At 44.6% G+C, this 23288-nt stretch overlaps 1 protein-coding gene across 1 annotated transcript in view; it reads left to right on the top strand.

Annotated features, from left to right (window-relative positions):
* Window positions 1–425: 425 nt before the first annotated feature.
* cpne5b (copine Vb) overlaps window positions 426–23288 on the top strand; it is a gene marked incomplete at both ends in the record, with an annotated part of 147577 nt that continues 124714 nt past the window's right edge. The window contains 1 exon segment of the mRNA XM_080545513.1: window positions 426–538. Coding sequence (XP_080401639.1) covers window positions 426–538 — 113 coding nt within the window.

Here is a 23288-nt window from a genome sequence, read left to right as displayed (position 1 = left end):
GGCGCATCTGAATGAATGAATGAATGAATGGTCTTTATTGTCATTAATATAGTACAGGTACCATACAACGACATTTGGGAGGGGGGGCTCCCTCTGTAGCCAGTGCGGCGATCCCGTGGCAGTGGACGCGCCTCCAGGATCTCACCTCCAGGCTCCTATATGGACACTTCGCCAAGTGCGCTTCTGCAACCTCACGGAACGATTGGCCGGTTTCCCTGAATTCCTTCGCTCTTTTCTCTCTCTCTGTCTCCCACACGGTTTTTGCCGTGGCTGGCTCTCCCGGTCAAAACGGGTCGGGCCGTGGTGTGATCTCTGATCTGGTCTCGCGAGGCACCGCGGACGACAACACGCGCTCGACCGGGGCCAGGCTGTGCGAGTCACGGATCGGTCCCGAGCCGCCCCGCGCGCTCGCCCTCGCGCTTGGCATGGAGGGGGACGTTATGGACAAGCTGGAGGACATGGCGTCGTCGGTGTACGAGTTCGACCTCATCACGGGGAACATTCCCGCCACCAAAGTTGAGATCACCGTTTCCTGCAGGTGAGTTGAGTTGGCAAGAATCTAAAAAAGTTATTGGCAACAATATTGTTCCATTTCTTCAAAGTTGTATATAGGGTTTAAAGTTTATCCGCCCTCAAATAGAAACCGTGGGCGCACCGTTAACCAGAGTATTATTATCGGTCACTTTGTGTTTGATGATGCTTTGATATTCATACTATGATTAAGTTGTATCTGTTGTAACTGACAACCTGACTGGTTTTGGGGTGGGGACTTATTTGCATCCAAGGTATATGACACAATTACAAAACAAATTGTTAAAATGATTGGAAAACGAAGTGCATGGCGCATAAACAGATTGATATTCGTGAATCTATGTCTATTATTGCCAATATTGCTTGGTTTCCTTTGATAGTTTGTTTGACAGTGTCGAGTTGAAGGAATAGCTGATATAGACACGGTACAGCCCGGGCACAGGGATATTACACTTTGATGCACCCGCATTGCAGGAGTGCATGTGAGAGCGTGCGAGAGTAAAGTGGTGCGAGTGAGAGAGTGAGGTGGGGAAAGATAATGTGCATGCAAATGAGAAGGGTGTGCGTGCCGTGTGTGTATTTGTGAGTGTGTGTGTGTGTGTGTGTGTGTGTGTGTGTGTGTGAGTGTGTGAGTGTGTGTGTGTGTGTGTGTGTGTGTGTGAGTGTGTCTCCATGTTTTTTAATGCTATCTTGTCCGAGCACTGGTCAGAGTCAGAGCAACATGTGACAACATGAAATGATTCATGTGAAGTGCACAAGATCAGGGCAACATTCAGACAGTATATTGTATTTTCATCCAAAACATGGCATGCCACGTGTGTGTTTGTTCTTTCAGAGGTGCTAAAATGAATCTGTGTTAAAGAGTCAATCCATTACGTCACACAGTGACAGTCACTCACACACACACACACACACACACACACACACATTTTAATCATTTATTTCTGTCCACATAGAAACAAGTATACAAGGACACAAATACTGAAGGCACAGATGGGACGCATTCACAAACAGACATGGACAATGTCTTTCACATACAACAGGACAAGACTCACGGGTACAAGTAACACCGTCTCCGCCATATTTGGCGGCTACCAATAATCGCAGAGACAGAGCAATACTTGCTGAGCCTTTTTGCTTCTCCCTTGGACATTCCCAGTAGACGTAGTCCTCTGACAACCAATCTGTGCACATGTCCAAGACTGCCAAATATAAAGACTAATAGCGTACACCTATAGCCTAGCTCTGAGATGGTGTCTACAAGCTGCTGGTATTTCATGACCTTAGTCATGAAGGCTTCCTCTAGGCTTATATCAAAGGTGCATGCTACCTCTAATACAGACACCTCTCTGGACTCTTCATTAACAACAACAACATCTGGTGTGTTAGCAGACAACTGTGAAAAGTGACATTGGTCATTACAGAAATTGAACATGGATGCATTGACACAAGCATGTGTATACATTTTCACTGTAACTGGGAAGTGGAGTGATATGTCCTTTACTATTAGGCTCACAATTCTGTCATGACGTGCTATATACATTCCTTTGTAAACATAACAGCCATTCAAGATATGTGAAAGTGTTTCTGTAACCTGTTCTGTGGTGTGGTGCAAGCAATGAGGAACCTGAGTGGAGGGAAACCAAATAGAGAGGTTGAGTCTGGTAGGAAGGACTTGTAATCTGGCCTTGGTTGTGAATATGACAATGTCCTCATCGAGTGCAGTGTTTTTTAGAAAAGAGTGGGAAACAGAGTGATCAGCTGTGGGAAGACATGCCAGTTTTCCCTGGAGTTTCAGACCAGTCCAGTGTTGTTGTTGTTGATGTTGATGAAGGTCCATGAGAGTCCGTCTGGCCCCTCTAGATGTTAGCTGGTGGCTCTGTCCAGCAAAGGACACACACACACACACACACACACACACACACACACACACACACTGACACACACACACACACACACACACACACACACACACACACACACACACACACACACACACAGTCCCTGGCCTCCATCACAGTCCCATTCTCTCTGTAATTACAGACCATGTCCTTTTCTTAGTTAGCGCAGAAGAAAAAAACAAAATCTTGCCAACTCATTTCTACCCAAGGACATGGGCTGATGCCCTTTAACTATTAAGAGTATTTTTGATATATATATATATATTGTGAGCTTAGAATGATAAGGTTCTATCTCCGTTTAGGGCAGTTCAGAGATATTGAGCGTCAAAGTTTTTCCATTCCATTATATTTTGTGAGATGGAACCTTTGTATTTTATGAGTTACTAACTCAAAAATGTCAACATTTAAAAAATAACACCACACAGGCATTAAAAAACACCTAATGGATCAGATTATGTAAAAAACTCAATTTTGACAAACATGGAGATAGAACCTTATAATTCTAACGTCACGATTGGTATTAACTCAATAAAACCACACAGCTAAAGAGACTGTATAATACATTTCATTCGAACCTCACGATATCTACATCTATATATCTATCTATATCTATCTATATATACACCCTCCCAACCCCCTCATCTGCTCATCTTTGATGCTGGGTTTTATCCTGGCGAGCCTCAGAGTGTGTTAGCTAGGAACAAGCCACTTCTGCATTATTGATAGCCTTGCCTGAGTGGGAGTGAAGTTGCTTCTGCATCTTTTAGTTGTATAGATAAAATGGTGGTGCCCCTTAAAAGGATGCGGAGGCTTTGATCCAGGGCCTGTGTTTGCTTGTGTTCAGACCATACAGGATTCTCAATTACCTCCTTTGTCAATCCACTTTAGAGTGCAGTAGAGTGCAGATTAATTTAAGTTCATTGTCGCTCCAGGTGAGTTTTCATTGTCTAAGACACACACAATAGTGATACATGGATAAATGTGTGTGTGTGTGTGTGTGTGTGTGTGTGTACATTAGCAGAGGTATATGTAAGCGTGTAGGTGTGAGTGTGTATTTCTTCTATCTGATGTCTTTTCAAAATTGTGATGACGGCACATGCAGGTGTTCCCTCTATGAACAATCAACATGCTATGTGTGAACCTACAGTATGTATGAAAGTAGTTGACAATATATTGAATTTGAGTATCACAATGACAGTGACATGTGCAGTACTTCTGTGGTACATACATATTATATTCATCTGGGAATGTCATTTTTTTACACCCATGTCACCAAATGCCAAATGCACCGAGCCAGCATTCTAAATGCATTGGGGCAAATCAATAATTTCCCTGGCTTGCACCATAAATCATTTTGTCACACGTTCCAAATTAGTTCACATCATCATTGAAGCATTACAAATCTATCTGAATGCTTTTTGTTAAACCCATTGCGGATGCATTGTGAGTCAGTGAATAGTACACACACACATTCTCACCATTGGCAGAGCGCCAATACTCCTCTATTGTACATTACCAACAGTAATGATAGCCATTCACTCTGTGTTAATTCCCACTGTCAGAGCCTCTACCATTGGGAATAACCCGACTTTCGTTGACAATATATGGTTATCATCATGGGTGGTGCGTCAGTGACAGCTGTGGGGTTGGATTTCTAGTTTTAAATTGGTTGGAAAGAAAATAATGGCTTTTCTGAATGTGGTATTTCCCAACCTACGCAATGTAAGTAATTGTAGGTTGTTGTGAGTAAGAGGGTAGGGAGGTTAGGGGTTGATAACGAGGGGTAAAGGCCTTTCTCTTAAGACGTATTCGAGTCTGCTTTAATTTAGTCTTATCCCAGACTGTCTTAGCTTTAGGTCCACGGTCAAGCTGTCTTCATTTGGTCTGCTCAACTGGCCCCATCGTCCAACTACACAACAACATGTCAGCTATATAGGAAATGGCGGTTGATTAATGGTTTGGTCCATTAGGGTCATTCCTCAGTGGTACGACAGCGTCATGGGGAGTCAGGGGTTAGAGGTCAGGTCGGGTGTGTGTGCTCAAATGAGCAGGTCAAAGTTGAAAAGGATCCGATAAAAAAACAATTACATTTTGACAGCTAATCTATATCACACACACAGCCATGTACGGTACTGTAGGCAAAGCAGGTTTTGTTATCTTTAGATTTTACACTAATTGGAGCCCACTGCCTTTCACTAGAACGATTGTAATCGGTCCAGAGGCAAAGAAACTCGGGCTGTCAGAAGATTAAAACAATTATCGCATAGTTTAGTGTGATTAATCACCTGCTGCAAGAAATACGGACTGATTGTTGATCAATATCAGTGAATCGGTGCATTGTCTTTTCATAGTTTGTGGGGCGGCTGTGTCTCAGGAGGATTAGGCTGTGTCTCAGGAGGTAGAGCCTCCATCTAATGATCGCAATTTTGGCAGATCGGCGGTTCGAGCCCCGGCTGGCCACATGTCGAAGTGTCCTTGGGCAAGACACTGAACCCCAAATTGCTCCCAGTGAGCGGGCCGGCGCCTTGCATGGTAGCTTGCCGCCATTGGTGTGTGAATGTGTGTGTGAATGGGTGAATGAGAGGCTGTTGTAAAGCGCTTTGGATAAAGGCGTTATATAAGTGTAGTCCATTTGCAGTCCATCATAGTCTGACCCTCTCAAACACGGAGAACGGTTTTGAGAATGCCACGGCACTTCAACATCAACTTGTCTGTTAACGTAAATAAAATAAAAAGTCGTAAATACAACAATGCGTGAGCTTAGAATTATAAGGTTCTATCTCCGTTTAGGGCAGTCCAGAGATATTGGGCGTCAAAGTTTTTACATTCCATTATGTTCTGTGAGATGGAACCTTTGTATTTTATGAATTACTAACTCAAAAATGTCAACATTTAAAAAAGAACACCACACAGGCATTAATAAACACCTAAAGGATCAGATTATGTAAAAAACTCAATTTTGACAAAAATTGAGATAGAACCTTATAATTCTAAACTCACGAATGGTAGATTGCAAGGGTTAAGCTTGAGAAACTGACTAAATGGTATGAAAAAAAAATAACGTTATGGATGTTAACTCTGACAGCTGATAGACATTCCTTTAGCTTTTGTACTATCAATGTGATGAAGCGACAGACTTCAGGGGCTAATTTCATCGTCGAACAGAGAGACACTGACACTGTGCTTTGTGATTTGTTTAAATTCCCCAGCAATAAACGCCTGAGCCCCCGCGAATTTGCATACAGATTTAATTTTCAATTCATATCATCAATGGTTCGCAATCTAATGATTCTCACAGATCTGGGGCAGATATGACAGGAGCTCGCAGTGTAAAGGAAATGCTAATTAAAAATTAAAGCCCTGGAGAGCTACAGTAACTTTATTCCCATCCCTCACACATACTCTCATATCTGTACATCCCTGCTGTGCACTTACAGTAATATATAGTAATAGTATAATATATATATAGTATGCGGTCGTATAGAAGGATCCCTTGACTGAAGGCGTGTCACAGTTATGCAAACTACTACACGTGGCTAGTACTGCATCTCTCTGCAGTGAGGTTTTACCATACCATTCCAAGAGAAAAAGGGTACTTTTACATGTTTGGCATTTAGCAGACGCCTTATTCCAAAGCGACTTACAATCAATACATTTGACTAACCAAGTGAATCATCAATCCACCAGTCGTATCAGGAAGAGTCATCTAGCTCAGGCCCGGGGTCATTGGCAGTCTCAGTGATAGAAGGAAAAGTCTTTATTTTTTTATTTTTTAGACATTGGAGAACAGAGAACAGATAGTACAAGGGGGGCAGTAGAAGTCATAGGGGACACAGTAAAGGGGAAAGCGGGTGTCTCAGGAGACACAGTGCTGGGGGGTAGTGTACTGGTACTACCATCCAAAAGGTGTCAAGGCAGATCTAAACTTAAAAGGAAAATGTACTTATTTGATGTTCAGCTGTCTTGTTCTGATTTAAGGGTTACGGTTAGGGGTAAGGTTTTGAGGTGGTGGTTACTAGACTTACCCTCGGCCTTTCTACCTTGACAGTGACCCTAACCTTTCATTCTGGGCTTGTTCAACACATGGGGTCAAGGGGAGCGTATACTCACTGTGTTGTCTGCTCTCAGCTCAGTCACACACAGCCGACGACCACTCAAAGGTCAAAACTCACACAAGATGCACACAAAAACACCTTCCTTCCTTCTGCGTTCCAAACACATCATATTCCGATGTAAGAGGAGTGGGAGATGAAGGAGAAACGAAGGGAATGGTTTATGTGAGCGAGCAGAGAGATTTCCCTGACAGACAAACTATGTGTTTTTTCCGCCACGTTCTGGAGCCAATTCGCTAACGTGATTCACCCTGTCTGTCGTCCTCCGTCCCCTGGCTTCCTGTGAGGAGGGGTAAATCCGACCCGTCTCTGAATGTAATTATAGTAATTTGGCAGCGATTACTTGCACTCCCTTCATTAAAGCTCCTGTCAGTGTAGATAGGCTATAGGGCGTCCATTGTCAGACCGACAGACAGTCTTTAACCTGTTATCTGCAGAGGGGAGGGAGGGAGGGAGGGGATGGGAAAGGGGGAGGGGGGTGAGAATTATATGAACAATAATTATAGAGAGCGAGAGAAGTATAAGGACAGAGAGTTATTGGGGATGAGCAGAGGCAGAGAGAAGGAGGGAAGGGAAGGAAGGAAGGATTACACCGGGGAAGAGAGTGGAAAGAGACCAGATTCACTGGCGGACTGGGGGGGGGCAGGGGGGGCGACCGCCTTTCCTGCTGCCCCCACGGTTGAAAAACGTCTCTCTTAAGTGTCCTTTTGAGTGTCAAAAATGCCCTTTTGAGTGGCGAAAATGAGAGGATGTGCCCTATTGGTGCCCCTCCAATGGTCTAAACTTGACCATGTGCCCCCACAGTTGAGAAAAACGTCGGGCTAAAGTGCCCTTTTGAGTGGTGAAATTAGAGGATGTGCCCTATTGGCTGCCCGTCCAATGGTCTAAACTTGACCATGTGCACTGATGGGGTCCCATGTTGTGCAGTAGGTGTCCTTTTTTTCTTTTCGCCCCCCCTGCCCTTCAAACAGCCTGAGTCCACCACTGACCAGATTAGTTCTTGTTCTCTTCAATCCTTGTTGAAAGCACCAGTAACAGTAACAGTAACAGTATCATTCGGACTTTTGAGATGTGAACTCCTGCTCTAGTTATCAGGGCCCGTTCCACTCCAGATGTCTGACTGTGGCTTTAACACCAGAACAGTCGTGCCTGTTTCACCTACTATAAGAGCCGCCTCGGGGGTCAAATGACCATAGTCTTTTACAATGCTAAGCTGCTACTTATACACAAAGACCACTAGTCGGTGCATCTTGTAAATTAGCCTGCCTCCTACCCTGTTATAATTACCCTGGGGGGCAATTGTAACACAGTGTTGGTAAAGCCCTGGGCACACGAGGACTCATGTTAATTGATCTAATTAGCTGGCAATTATTGATAACCAATGCAGTTACAGCGCTGTATGTGGCAGTGCATAATCCTACCGACTCTGATACAGCTCCCATCGGATTATGACTAGGATTACCGAAAACAAATGCTATTGATACTATTGACAAGGCTTAAGCCTAATCCTAGACTGAAAAGCATCTTCAGTGGAGAAAGGGAACGTGTGATTTAGTCCAGGACTAGGCTTAAGACTTGTGACGTTAGAATTATTTTTGTCAAAATGTAGTTTCATCTGATCCATTAGGTGTTTATTAATGCCTGTGTGGTGTTATTTTTAAAATGTTGAAATGTTTGAGTTAGTAATTAATAAAATACAAAGGTTCCGTCTCACAGAACATAATGGAATGTAAAAACTTTGACGCTCAATATCTCTGAACTGCCCTAAACGGAGATAGAACCTTATCATTCTAAACAGAGATAGAACCTTATCATTCTAAACGGAGATAGAACCTTATCATTCTAAACGGAGATAGAACCTTATCATTCTAAGGTCACGACTTGTCTGTGAAACTGGCCCTGAGTTTGTGTGTGTGGGGGTTCCCCTCTGACAGCAGGACTAGCTGCTCTCAGGTGCTGTGCTGAAGGTAACCCTGGCAGTGCAGGAGACAGGTGTTCAACTCCTCCATTTCCTTTCTCCTCTTTAATAGAGCCCCCACTGCGTCTATGTGTGCCCACCTGCCCCCCCCCACTGCGTCTATGTGCGCCCACCTGCCCCCCCCACTGCGTCTATGTGTGCCCACCTGCCCCCCCCCCCCCACTGCGCCTATGTGTGCCCACCTGCCCCCCCCCCACTGCGTCTATGTGTGCCCACCTGCCCCCCCCCACTGCGTCTATATGTGCCCACCTGCCCTCGGCTACCCTCTCCTGACGCGGGGCAACAAAGCGCAGCTCACAACCCCTCCTAGGGCATCAGAGTCCCGCTGGCCAGCTCACAACCTGTAATCTCCCCCCACAGACTACAGAAAGGGAGGGAGGGTAACAGGGGAAGAAAAAGAAAGAAAGAGAGAGGGAGAGGAGAGGAAAGAAGAAAGAACAAGAGAGAGAGGCATAGGTAGAGAGAGGATGGAAAGGACAACCTCAAAGGAAGAGAGAGAGAGAGAAAGAGAGAGAGAGAGAGAGAGAAAGAGAGAGAGAGGGAGGGAGACAGAGAGAGAGAGAGAGAGAGAGAAAGAGAGAGAGACAGAGAGAGAGAGAGAGAGAGAGAGAGACAGAGAGAGAGAGAGAGGGAGGGAAAGAGAGAGAGAAAGAGAGCGAATGGAAATACTTGTTGAACAACCGTCAGCGCTGAAGTCAAGGTTGAACGTGTGCTTAATCGCTCTCCCTCGGGCGTGGGGTAGACTGCTCAGTGATTGATTTCCACCACGTTTCTCAGTGCATTATGTACCTCTCTAATTCAATGTCTGAGACATAGATTCCAAAGATGGGTCTGTATAGGCAATCTGTTTCTATCGCCAAATTATCCAGTTCTTTTTGGTAGCAGGGCTGACAGCTGTCTAGTGAAGATTTTCACTGACGTAACGATTTACAAATGAAAGATGCCTTCTGTCGCACAGACACTGTTCAAACTGTGGGTGTCAAATGTGTAAGTGGACCATATGAAAGTATTAACAGTACTAGTAAACACTGTTTTTTTGAATGCATCATCGAATTATCTCTACCTAATGGATAATGTCCTTCGCTAACCGACTGTGACAGTCTATAATAGTTTCTGCCTGTGTGTGAGTTTGCAATTTGTGTTTTCTTTCCAAAGCAGTGATGTTACTTGCAGCGTTTCTCTAAGTCTGGTGAAACCAATCGGCACAATGGGGCGGCTGTGTCTCAGGAGGTAGAGTCGCTGCCTAATGATCACAAGGTCGGCAGATCGGCGGTTCAAGCCTTGGCTGGCCACGTGTCGAAGTGTCCTTGGGCAAGACACTGAACCCCAAAATTGCTCCCAGTGAGCGGGGCCGGCCGGCGCCTTGCATGGCAGCTTGGCCGCCATTGGTGTGTGAATGTGTGTGTGAACGGGTGAATGAGAGGCCGTTGTAAAGCGCTTTGGAGCAGCAAAAAAGGCGCTATATAAGTGCAGTCCATTTACAATGCAAACCAGAGAATCTGAGTCCAATACTGTTTTTGCTGATTGGTTACAAAGTATAATGTCACTCTGAATGCCCTATTGGCTATTCACAGCTATTAGTTCACTGTCAGCAACTAATAAGCAGCCCTAAGCAAATTTAGTCATTTTAATGTTACAGAAATTAATCTCTTTAGGCCCCAATTTGATTCAGCAATTAGTGCTGAGCAGAGCAAAACATACCTTGCAACTCAGAATACACTACAGCATGATTTTTTTTAATTGGAGCTTGAACAATTAAATTAAATCTGACTTTTTGTGAACAGTCTTGCATATGCATAGCATTCATGGGAACCCTAGACTACTAGTATTCAAACTACCCTTGGTTTTTATACATCTTCTGATGCACACGCTTAGGGTGTGTTCTCACTAGAACCTTTGCTTCACTTGAATCGGAGTTTAGGATAAAATTCGCTTTGCTCTGCGTCGTTTGGAGCTGTGAGAACGCGCATTCGAAGTCGCTCCCGGAGCAAACAGCCGACGGATGATCCGCTTGAAAAGGGTGGTTTCGCTCCGATTAGAAACGACGCTTCGAGGCAGTCCCTAAGAAAACAACAGCGCATGCGTGTTGATCTGGATAAGAGCGGGACGAACAGGCAATTTTCTAATTGTCTGACCAATCAACTACCACGTCTGTTGCTTCGATTGCCTATGTTACTTCGTTTACATGAAGGGCTGTGAGAACACAAATCAGAGAAATAATCTATGCAACAATGTTGCAAACTCATCCACTTGCTCCGGGTCTCGATTCAGACTTTCACGTGAGAACATGAACTAAGGCCTTGGGTGAGGGGGGCTATCGCTGGAGACACGACCAGGTCCTCTAGTCTGCTGCTGAGGCAATCAGCCAGGGGATCAGGGGTAGCAGATACGTCCTCCCCGCACTACAGCCCAGACAATCATGCTTGTCAAGGAGGGAGAGAGTGGCTGAAGAAAAGACCTAAGTCGAGCTGTGCTGTTGGATTGCTTTCCACAGCACAAGACTGAGTGATGTCAGTTAGACCTGGAGAGGCAGCTGAATGAGGGAGCACAGAAGGTCTCCTACGCAGAAAAACTGCAAAACAGCTTTATATACTATCTTATCCTGAAGTGATTTTGAACATGTAAGGATACTGGGTGGTAGAACGCACATATCTAGGAAAAGTCATGAAAGGAGGGTCCTGAAATATGATCGAGTGCAAAGATAGAATTTCTTTTTTTACTCACTGTTATAATGGGTCATTTGGATACATTATTAGATCGTTATGGTGATGACCCCTAACCTTACAGGTCATGACACAGGAAGTGGGGTTGTGGTCAATGCTTGTTATGCGGAAGGGGAATTCAGTCTGTGAATGTACTCTGGTATTGTGAACTACAAGTCTCGGGTATTAAAGTTATGAAACCGCACCACTGGCGTGATTATTGAAGTCAGGTTACCACACTCACAGGGGTCACCGTGACCCCTCGCGGCGCTTCTAGTGTTAAGAAGAATTCCACCGATGAGTTGAGAGACAGTGAGGATAAAGTCTGGCTAAAGGCCCTCACATAGTCGAGGGTACTGTCCACGTACTGTCCGCGTACTGTCCGCTCGACTACGTGAGGGCCTTAAGTCTCTGTGAGTGTAGATGAACTCTCAGAGACCAGTGGTGTGGGGGCTGAGATGCGGTCTTTGATGTACACTGGTAGCAGGAGCTGAAGTAGCTGTGTGTAGCAGCCTGCAGTCAAAAGTTCTGGGTGAAGAAACTCTGTTATTAGACTTTAATGAGCACTTCATTATCTGGAGCGAGTGAGTGTTTTTAGCGAAACCTGATAGAAAGACAGACAGACAGACAGACGTGCTCATACACAGAATGAGATGGGATATACAGCGCCCTGCATAAGTAATGGCATAGGGAAGCATTTGCTCTACTTTTGACTCCTACACTCCAAAAGTTTGGAATTGGAATCAAACAATTACTACAAAGTTAAAATAGACATTCTCAGCTTTTATTTGATGGTATTGAAATCAAGGGAATGAAGGAAGTGGAAGTGGAGGTGGGCAGTAGGGGGTTGGCAGGTCATTCCCTCCTACATATTGGTTTCACCATTCATACACCACTTGTTATGCATGTCAGGGTATCCAATCGGACAGATTTATGAAATGTCAAATGAAACACTCGTATAGTATTTGCTTGACAATTCAATATTCAAAAGTCTGCGACCCGTTGATCCAGTGGTGTAGTCTAGGTGATGTGCAGGACTACGCCGTATACCCACTAGGAAAGGTTAACAGCGTTAAGAACTTTCACTTTCATTCATAAAATTCACCCTGTCTGTGTTACGAAGCACTTGACTTTTGGACCATTGGGACTGACTATAGAGTCATATACCATCAACGGGGGGAGATGCGACATGAAATATGTCAAAATGCAGCACTATCATGCACAGATCAGCCTTATAACATGTAATCTAGATATATAACGTTAGACAGGGAGCGCAGATGTATTTTTATGGCGTTCCGAAATGAACGATATGAGGCTGGGAGGGAAAAATCACAGTATACCCACTAGAAAACACTAGACTACACCACTGCACTGACCCCACCAGACCCTGGGTATCTCTGGTGATGCTCTGCCAGGCCTGTACTGCAGACTTCTTCAGTAGTTTGTTTTTAGGTATTCTTTAGCCAAACATCGTATCATCAGGAAATTAAATGCATGCAATTGGATTTAAAAGATTGACATGGCCAGTCCAGACCTTCCCACTCCCTAGTTGCTATGGCAGTATGTTTGGGGTCATTGTCTTATGACGAAGCACCGTCCAATGAATTTGGAGGCATTTGCTGGCACTCAAGCAGTATCAAATAAAATAAAATAAAATATTTCTCACAAGATGCGACTCAATGCACTTCACATACTGACAGAGCCGCAAGCAGGCAAAAGTAAAAACCTGTAAACCTGTACACTATGTAGCCAGGAAAACTCTCTTGCAGCCCTCTACTCATAGAGCGACTACTAGCCAGTTTGCCTACCATCACCCAGCAGTGGACCCCCCCCCCGGGGAGTCCCCGCTGCCCCACACACCCAGCCCGCCCCACCACCAGCACACCCGACCCAGCCAAGCAAGCACAGACCATAAAGGCCTTTATGCACAAGGACGGTCACCTGGCAGTCTGTTCCTGTACACTTCAGAATCCATTCTGCTGCTGCTGTCAGCAGTTACAACCATCCATAAAGACCAGTGAGCCAGGTCTAGAGCAGCTATGTAGTTCTAGTGGCAGCTATACAGCACATGCCAAAAGTTAACAGCCCTGCACCATGTTTTACAGATGAAGTGGTATGCTGTAAATCTTTTTTCTTTCTTCTTTTCTTATGGTGAGCATTCTTTAGTTATCCACTGTGGAAGATAAGCTATGTTATCAAACCTAACAGGCTGCTATATATAATATATATTGTAAAAGTCTCTAGGCACAGAGAGAGGTCGACACAGAGGAAGTGTTCAATGAGAGCTTGCAGTTGCTCAGCGTACGTCACTGACGTGCTGGCAGGTTTCTTTTCAAAATAATAAAGCGTGTGGTGTAGAATATCTCTCCTACTGTCGCAGGTTCTCCCTGCCTCCTTCTCTCCCCCGGGGGAACAAACACACACAGGTTAAATAGACCAGTTGGATAACGAGTCTGATTACTGACACCTGTCCATAATCAGCCTGTCATCCATCCCCCACCACAGTCTGGCTCCCTCTGCAGGCCAGAACGCGCCATGCTCCCCACATATCTATAGATATAGATATGTATATATATATATATAAATGTCACTCTCAAAGAACCTGAAGCATAAAATTGATGTGGAAAACCGCAGCTTTGACGAAGAACGGACTGACCAGTAAATTCACAGAGCAATTGCATCATCTCACGTGATGCCACTCGGCCAATGGAATCTGTGCATTCTGATTAGCGTTGTTGGCTTGTGTCAGTGAGATGAGAGATACACACACACACACACACACACACACACACACACACACACACACACACACACAGGGGATGACGAGACGAGAGACTACTCTGAGAAATAAGTCAGAGAAACGTCTTGGCGTGCTCCAACACAAGAAAGGTAGACAGTGAGAACAGAGCTTTTAATGAAGGATGGACAGACTCTTACATGTTCATTCTTCCCACAGGCAGTTCAAAACCCGTAAGTCTCATAAGTTCCGTAACCGTGGCAATTATTAATAGTGGCAATGTGAAGCACCTTGAGACGAGACAAAATAAAAATCTTTTGAGCATCTTTTGGGGTTGTCATGGAGGGCACGAGGCGGAAGCTGAAACCCTATTAGAGGGAAAACAAAAGGAGAGTTTTTTGGTGAAAAAATCAAGCAGATACCTAAGTCAGCATCATCAGCCACTAAGACAACCAAAATATGAACCCAGGATGTGCTGTCGATGAGTACACTGATGTGTCTGACGATGCTCAGCTGTTACTGTGTAAGGTTCTTCAACAAGGAGAAGAAAGAGCTCTGTGAAGACCTGTTAGGTGTCTTGAACGTTATTAATTAAGCAATATCACACGAGAGGGAGGGCTGTTATACTGAATATCAGCACGGCTGTGATTCGGTCGTAGGTACGAGGCCGCAGGCCGAGTTCTACAGCGCAGTTCTACAGCGCCATTTATTAGTTAACAGTAATAAGTGACAACAGATTATGATTTGTTTGTTTATTTAATCATTTATTTTGGCTCCGTCAACAACAAAAAATTGTTCCGCAACTGGACTCTTGCCTAGTAACCTGAACACAAACATCTGCAGGCGAGCTACTTTGTATTAACGGTCATTTCGGAGTGATACTTATAGTTAAAAGTCCCAGTGCTGTTATACTGTATATCAGCACTCATGGAATGCCTCTTGTCCAATCAAATGACTTGGTCAGAACTAACTGTTGTATAAAGATAAATATCGTTCCAGGCTCACCAATGAGCACCTAGACACGTGCATGAGAACGGCCCTGACACCGTTCCAGCCCAGATTCAGAATCCTGGCAGGACAAGCTAGAGCTTCTCTCACGGAACAAGAGAAAAGTGGGGGAGTGGGATATGAGGGAACGATAGAAAAGGAGGTGTTAAAACTGTTAAATTGTTTATTATAAGACTAAAATTTAGCACTTTATTTTAAGATGCACGTCTTTCAAAATGCTCTCTGTTATGTATTTTTACATCTATATGCAGCCCTTATTTTACTTGAAACGAGAAAACATTTATTTATTATTAGAGTACTATAGACTCGTTTTCAAAGACGGCAAGCTCACCGAGTGGTCACTGGTGTCCGCAACCCGCTATGACAGGGCGTAAACACAAACCTCCTCACCTGCGTTCAATTTCAAGTACATTTGGTATTTATAGAACGACAGACGTACGCAATTTTAAACAAGCGCAGCGCGTTTTATAAATAATGCTTACGTCCGTTTAGAAAAATGTGCTTACGTGCAAGTCAAAGATGACGTTCAAGTACTTTTTTATAAATGAGGCCCCTGGTCTTTGCTTGAGGAAATGTTCTCTAACTGGACCTTGTTGAATTCTAACTGAATACCCCTGCTCTAGACCCTGCTCTAGACCATTGCACTGCACTCTACGGGTGAGTTCTCACTAGAACATTTGCTTCACTTGAAACAGAGTTTAGGATAAAGTTCGCTTTGCTCTGCGTCGTTTGGAGCTGTGAGAACGCGCATTCGAAGTCGCTCCCGGAGCAAATACACGTCGGATGCTCCGCTTGAAAAGGGTGGTTTCGCTTCGGTTACAAACGACGCATCCATCAATTTACTTCGCTTCACTTTTGGTGAGAACGCTGCTCGAGGCTGTCGATAGGAAAACAACAGCGCACGCGTGTTGATCTGGATAAGAGCGGGACGAACGGGCAATTTTATATTTTTCTGACCAATCAACTACCACGTCTGTTGCTTCGATTGCGTATGTTACTTCGTTTACAAGAAGGGCTGTGAGAACGCAAATCAGAGAAATAATTAATGCAACAATGTTGCAAACTCATCCACTTGCTCCGGGTCTCGATTCAGACTTTCATTAGAGAACATGACCTAAGTAGAAAAAGACACATTATCAGTGACAAGAAAATGCAAGAGTAGCTAATGGAGAAACCAGAATAGGTCAGTACTCACTGTTCCCTCTGTCTTCTGTCTTCCGTGTAATAATTGGTCTGTGTGTGTAGGAGTCTGGTCTAATTTAATTTCCGTTAGATGACTCTACTTGCAGAACTGGTGGCCGTGTCTGCCAGTCGTGAATTCACACATTAGATCTGTTTTAGCTCCGGTTCTGACTCTGGCTCTCTGCCCCCTGGCACATTGCTGAGGGTGTTTATTAGGCTAGGTACTCCAACCATGGCTCAAAAGGGGAGTTGTGTGTGTGTGTGTTTGACTTTGATGTGCAGCACAGAAGTTGAAATTGGCAGGTTCTCATTTGAGGCACTGCCTTAAATAGGCAGAGATGGAGAAAGACGGACAGCCCAGCAGGGGGTCCGCAGACACACTTTACTGAAACAGTAATGAGAAGTTCCCTAGAGGACGACTCACTCTGAGAGATGCTCACTTAATAAGCCTCCTTCCAAACTTCTCATGACTTCACTTTCTTATGGTGCGGAATTCTCTGTGTGTGTTAAACATGTATTCTCTGTGTGTGTTAAACAGGAATTCTCTGTGTGTGTTAAACAGGTATTCTCTGTGTGTGTTAAACAGGAATTCTCTGTGTGTGTTAAACAGGTATTCTCTGTGTGTGTTAAACAGCTGTGTTCACTGAAGTGGTGTATGGAGGAGAGACACAGGGACATCAGATTAGATTAAACTTTATTGTCATTGCAGAGGACAAGTACTATACAACGAAATGCATGAGTAAGAGAAATGCTTTATCTGTGTTGACACCGCTGTTGATGTTGAGGTGAGGGGTCTCAACGGATCACCTAAGTCCTAAAACAACAGTACCCAGAACCGCCCAGGACAAGCCAATGTATGAAATGGAAGATTGACTCATGTTGCAGTTGTATACCAGGCAACAATTCACACAAGGGCAGACAAAACTATCCAGTGGAAGCTGGCTAACTGATTCTATCTCTGCTCCAGTTCAGTTGGGTTCCCTTTTGAATACAATTTGGCCAACCGCACTGGTTGAAAAGGCTATTACCATATGATGATGCTCGTCCACCAAAAGCTTAGAACTAGGTAGCCTACATTCCATGACATTCCATGACAGTCCCCCTCCCCCAACCCAGTGGCTGTCACCCTAACTGGGTTTCTCTCCCGAGGAATACCAGACTGAATAATTCAACAGCTGGTGGGAAAGGGAACCTGTTCCACCATCGACTAGACGGATACATCAAACAGAGGTTGGTGTTTTCAAGCTCAGACATCTACAGCTTCCCTCGATTGAGGATGATAGAGTGTTTTTATTAAAACGGTGATAGTAGGCGAGGGTCTCATGATTTGCTTGTAGTGTGGCTACAGGCGCGAACGGTTTGGTTTATGAACGCAAAGGCTTCCCTCCCTCACGTCCCCTCCCTCCTCTCCTCCTCCCTCCTCGTCCCTCACCTCCGCTCCACCTCCTCCCTCCCTGCCCCTCTCCTCCCCTCCACCTCCTCTCTATACTCCTTTTGCGTATCTCTACTTATCGGATGCACCTATTCCTCCCCCCTCCTCCTGTTCCAATTCTCTTCGCTTCTTCCCTTCCCCTCTCTCTTCCCCCCCATTCTCCCTCCCTCCTACCCGTACGCCCCCTCCTCCCCTCTCCATTAAGCCTAGGAGTGATTGAGAACACTGGGCAGAATATCAGAGGTTTTTAATTCTCCCAACCAGATGCTCTGCCTGCTCTTCTACATTCAGATTTCACAGTGCTACCGTGTAGCTCCGGGGGGGGAATGATCATCAATCAACGGTCTGTTTTTTTTCCCCCTTGTTCAGTCTCTGCATGGCTGCATGGAGAGACCGTCCCACATAACTCACATACAGGAGACTATTCTGTACTGTAAATGAGATGCGGTGGCGGAGGCCTTTATCGATCGTTGATCTAATTGGGAGGCAGAGAGGGTTCTGTTGTTCAGACACTAGAGGGGTCATGGGGGAAGGGCCGCTACTGTGGCGAGGGAGAATAATATGGGAAAATGGTGGGCTAGTGAGGCTAACGTCACACATGTTTTATGTGATCAATCGTGACTCAGATTTTAGATATGGTAACGGTAAATGGACTGCACTTATATAGCGCCTTTTTGCTGCTCCAAAGCGCTTTACAATGGCCTCTCATTCACCCATTCACACACACATTCACACACCAATGGCGGCAAGCTTCCATGCAAGGCGCTGGCCTGCTCACTGGGAGCAATTTTGGGGTTCAGTGTCTTGCCCAAGGACACTTCGACATGTGGCCAGCCGGGGCTCGAACCGCCGATCTGCCGACCTTGTGATCATTAGACGGCGACTCTACCTCCTGAGACACAGCCGCCCCGCAATAAAATACATAAAATAAATAATCTCTTGTTGAACCACAACTCCTCCCCTTCCCCTTCCCTTTCACCATTAAAGTCGCATAAAAGAGAATGATTATTGGATATACACTAAAGGATATATTTACGTCTTGCAATCAATATCAATCGCTTCCAGTAATACAGGATCAACAATCAACAAGGAACAAGGTCAGTGCAGTCTCAGTGGAGGCTGGCGGGCTCATTGTAATGCATGGAGCTGAATGGGGAATGGTATCTTTTGTGCACAATACAGTATGTATGAGATGAGAGGTCAGACAATCCGCCATGGTCTTGAGTACAGTATAAATATTAATGCTGAGCCCATTGGCAGACACTGTTGCACAGTTGTGTTGTCCAGTCCAGTTGCAGTAGTGTTGGTATGCAATACCCTCTGGATGAGAGCTTTTGACCCCTCAGCACGCTTCAGTTGCATGGTTCAGCAACCTCGGTTATGGAAACTGAATTTTGACGGGCATCATTTTGGCTTCATGTGTCTGGAGACATTCTGGCATTCTTGATTGAAGTTGGATGGCTTTCTAGGAATGGAATGGCATCGGGATGGAATGTTTTTGTGGCAACATGCTGGACAGTTTTAGCCAAACCATGTGGCATTGGCACGTTATGGTCTAGAGCTACGGTGCAGATGCCAGGGTCTTCGAAGCCAGAGCCCCTGGCCTCAGGCTGGGGTCACCATTCAAAGTCACAGAGAAGTCACAGAAAATATGTAGTGTAAGGGTGTGTTCTCACTAAAACATTTGCTTCACTTGGAATCGGAGTTTAGGATAAAATTCGCTTTGCTCTGCGTCGTTTGGAGCTGTGAGAACGCGCATTCGAAGTCACTCCCGGAGCAAAGAACCAACGCATGCTCCGCTTGAAAAGGGTGGTTTCGCTCTGGTTAGAAACGACGCATCGCGGCTGTCCATAGGAAAACAACAGCGCAGGCGTGTTGATCTGGATAAGAGCGGGACGAACCGGCAATTTACACATTTTCTGACCAATCAACTACCACGTCTGTTGCTTCGGTTGCGTATGTTATTTCGTTTACATGAAGGTCTGTGAGAACGCAAACCAGATAAATAATGTATGCAACAATGTTGCAAACTGATCCACTTGCTCCGGGTCTTGATTCTTGACTTTCATGTGAGAACATGACCATGAAGATATTTGGTGCAGGTGTTTACTCTATTATATAGTAACGCATTTCCATATAGGTGAGAATGTGTAGAACAGTAACTCGTCAAGGCCACAGATCTCAAGCTATTCTCCAGCGTATTCTCATCCTACGATAACACGACAAGTGTTGAAGGAATGTTGAGGACGGGTGATGAGGAGGAACCTCCCATAGTTGTTGAAAGGAAAACTCCAGGAAGACGAGCTAATTATTTCAGCTCCTGTCAGATGATCCCTCGCTAACAAACCCTCTCTAACAATGTGCTGCTTGTTTGTTCTCACTGTGAGCTCCATAGTGAGAATATCTCCATAGATATCTGTCTCTCAGAGGACCTCTCTCTCTCTCTTTCTCTCTCTCTCTCTGTCTCTTTCTCTCTGTCTCCCTCCCTCTCTCTCTTTCTCTCTCTCACTCTCACTCTCACCCTCTCTCTCTTTCTCTCTCTCTCTCTCTGTCTCTCTCTCTTTCTCTCTCTCTCTCTCTCTCTCTCTCTCTCTTTCTCTCTCTCTTTTTTCTCTCACTCTGCTCACCTCCAGATCCTTTCATGTTGGATTTGCATCAGGGAACTATCGGCCCCCTGACTGTGCATCAGGAAGTCTTCACATGAAACCTTCATTTTAGGCAGAGGAGGTCCTATCTGCTTTTTTAAGAGGACTCTTGCTAACCGATCATAATAATTAATTGCATGTCAATTTACACAATAAAACCAATTAATCAATTCATTATGTACATTCCTCGGATATCAATCTCAAATCTTTTTTCTGTAAAAGAGCTTTATATATAAAGATGAGTCATTGTTGGGCCCTTCTACAAGACAGGGATGCCCATCCTAGAGATCGATATACTGTAAGTATAATGGATTGCACAATGGGATAACAAATCGAATGATTTTAATGTGTTTGTAGCCACATGCTGTTATGGTTGGAGTCGCCATTTCCTTGGCGGCTCCTTGGCGCCCCCCTCTGGCAGTCCTGGGACATTATTACCCTCTGTTCCTCTCCTCGTTATGGATTTATGCGTGTCACCTGTGTGTGTTTGGCACCTCGTGAGCTTAGGCTAGGTCCACACCAATACGTTTTTTTGATAAACGTTTTTCGTATATAAAAATATTACCGTCCACACCAGCATGTTTAAACGCAATATAAACGCTGTGATTGAGCATTCCACACCAGTAGTCGGCGATATAATTGTATCCCCATAGCCCCGCTGGCCAATCAGGCGCCTCTGTCTCTCAATGTTCTTGATCATTAACTGTGCATTTATCTGTAAACAGGTTACAGTCCAGTTAACAGTGAAAGAACTAGAAGCACTTTGTACACATCCATTTAATGTCGCTTCAGTGTATGTTCGTTTTTTGGTTAAGTGAAATAAGCTGTATTGATGCCCACTTGCCCAGTATTGTAGCAATCTAGCTAGCAATTTAAATGTAGTTAGCAAGCGGCCCAGCTGCTCGAGCATATCGCCCCAATCACCAAGACCTCTCAAACTCCACTGGTACAAAGTCAAAGGAGTTGACTCCTACTCAGCTGCGAACGTTATGGAGTGGCCTTCACCTATGGGGCAAGTTGGTATTTTATCACTGCACGTGTTAGGATGAGTGGTAAGTGATTTTTCCTTCCTTTCCTTCACATTTTGTATATTCTGGTTTTCATTGAGTAATGTGGGTGTTAAGCAGTTGAATATGGCTGTGTTCGGAATAGCGTACTAGCATACTACTCATACTAGATATGACATAGATGTTGAGTATGTAGTACGTTCGAACTGTACAGTATGCGAGATTTGAGTATGCGAGAAATTTAGTAGGCGAGCAGTTATTTCTGGGAAAATACGACGTGATCGTTCTGATGACAGGGAGATGACGCGCAATTGCTCTTAGAATCGGTGCTCTATTATTCTGTTAACTGTTTCCTCGCTTGTGTAGCCTCGACCACCGTTGCCTGTGTTGTAAACAAAGTCGTTTTTTTAAATCTTAGTTTTCAGGGGGCAAAAACTCGTTTGCGTCTGGATGAACCCCCCAAAACGAATATAAAAATCCATGTTTATCAAAACAACATATACTGTAGGTGTGGACAGGGCCTCTGTGCCTCTCCTCGTTATGGACTTATGCTTCCTGTCACCTGTGTGTGTTTGGCACCTGTCTATTTATGTCTTCACTTCCCAGCTGGATGACGTCTTTGTCAGTTCTATGTACGCGTGTGTTCCTGGTTTGTTATGTCTCTGCCTTGCACAGGGAGTTGGTGAGTTTAGAATGATAAGGTTCTATCTCCGTTTAGAATGAGAAGGTTCTATCTCCGTTTAGAATGATAAGGTTCTATCTCCGTTTAGAATGAGAAGGTTCTATCTCCGTTTAGAATTATAAGGTTCTATCTCCGTTTAGAATGATAAGGTTCTATCTCCGTTTAGAATGATAAGGTTCTATCTCCGTTTAGAATGAGAAGGTTCTATCTCCGTTTAGAATGATAAGGTTCTATCTCCGTTTAGGGCAGTTCAGAGATATTGAGCGTCAAAGTTTTTACATTCCATTATGTTTTGTGAGATGGAAGATATTGTATTTTATGAATTACTAACTCTAAAATGTCAACATTTTAAAAATAACATCACACAGGCATTAATAAACACCTAATGGATCAGATTATGTAAAAAGCTCACCAAAAATGGAGATAGAACCTTATAATTCTAATTATAGTTCTATGTACATGTGTTCCTGGTTTGTTATTTCTCTGCCTGGCACAGGGATTTAGGGAGCTGGGAGTGTGCTCGTTGGTGGTTCTGGGTAGACCCTGGTACAGGAGTGGAGAGGCGTCTCGTCTGTTGAGCTGTCTCGGTCTGCAGAATTCACTCTGGTTTGGAGCAGCGTTCTCCCTGTGGGGGGTCTGTCTTGTTGTAGCACAGGAAGATGTGTTTCTTCCTGTTCCTTCCTGTGGTTTTCCATTATCGTTTTGTGTTCTAGTGAAGTCCTTAGATGTGCCAACCGCTGCCTGCTGTTCTTCCTTCATCCTGCACCGCACCTGTGTTCACACACACCACCCACCACCCTGTTACACATGCATATCAATTAGATCTCCATAGTCAAGAATTGGTAGGATGTTGCCTGAACAATTTCTTCTATCTTCCTATCCTCCATAGTGAAGCAGGACCTATTCCTGTTCCATAACCTGCTGCATTGAGGAAGTACCTGCATAAACAGTACCTGCATAAACAGCTTTGACCCACATGGCATCCCCAGTACTGTCTGTCCTTGTGAGGTGATTGGGTAACACGTTATGCTAAGGTGCTGGCATAACTCCTGACATGGTGCTTATTACTTTCATACTCTGTTAGTGCTTTCACACACCGCCAAGGAACCGTTCCCGTTCGCGTTCTGTAACCTCCGAACCTTGGTGCTGTCTGGTGAACTCTCTTACACTTGTGTAATGTGAAGTAACAAACTAACTACTTGAAACTAAGTATTGCCTCTCTGAAAATATTATTCCAGCTGTATTATGTGAATAATTTTTACAGGCAATGTCAGAGAGGTGGAGGTCCACCATAGTCATTAGTGAACATAACATTGGATAGTGACCTGCTGCAGGGGTTACCTGTAAGCAGTAGGAAACAGGTCAAGTGGT

Source organism: Nansenia antarctica (assembly GCF_963989245.1).
Source record: "Nansenia antarctica genome assembly, chromosome: 15".
In the NCBI taxonomy this organism is placed as follows: domain Eukaryota; kingdom Metazoa; phylum Chordata; class Actinopteri; order Argentiniformes; family Microstomatidae; genus Nansenia; species Nansenia antarctica.
The sequence above is the reverse complement of the archived record's forward strand: the minus strand, read 5'-3'. Positions and strand labels throughout refer to the sequence as shown.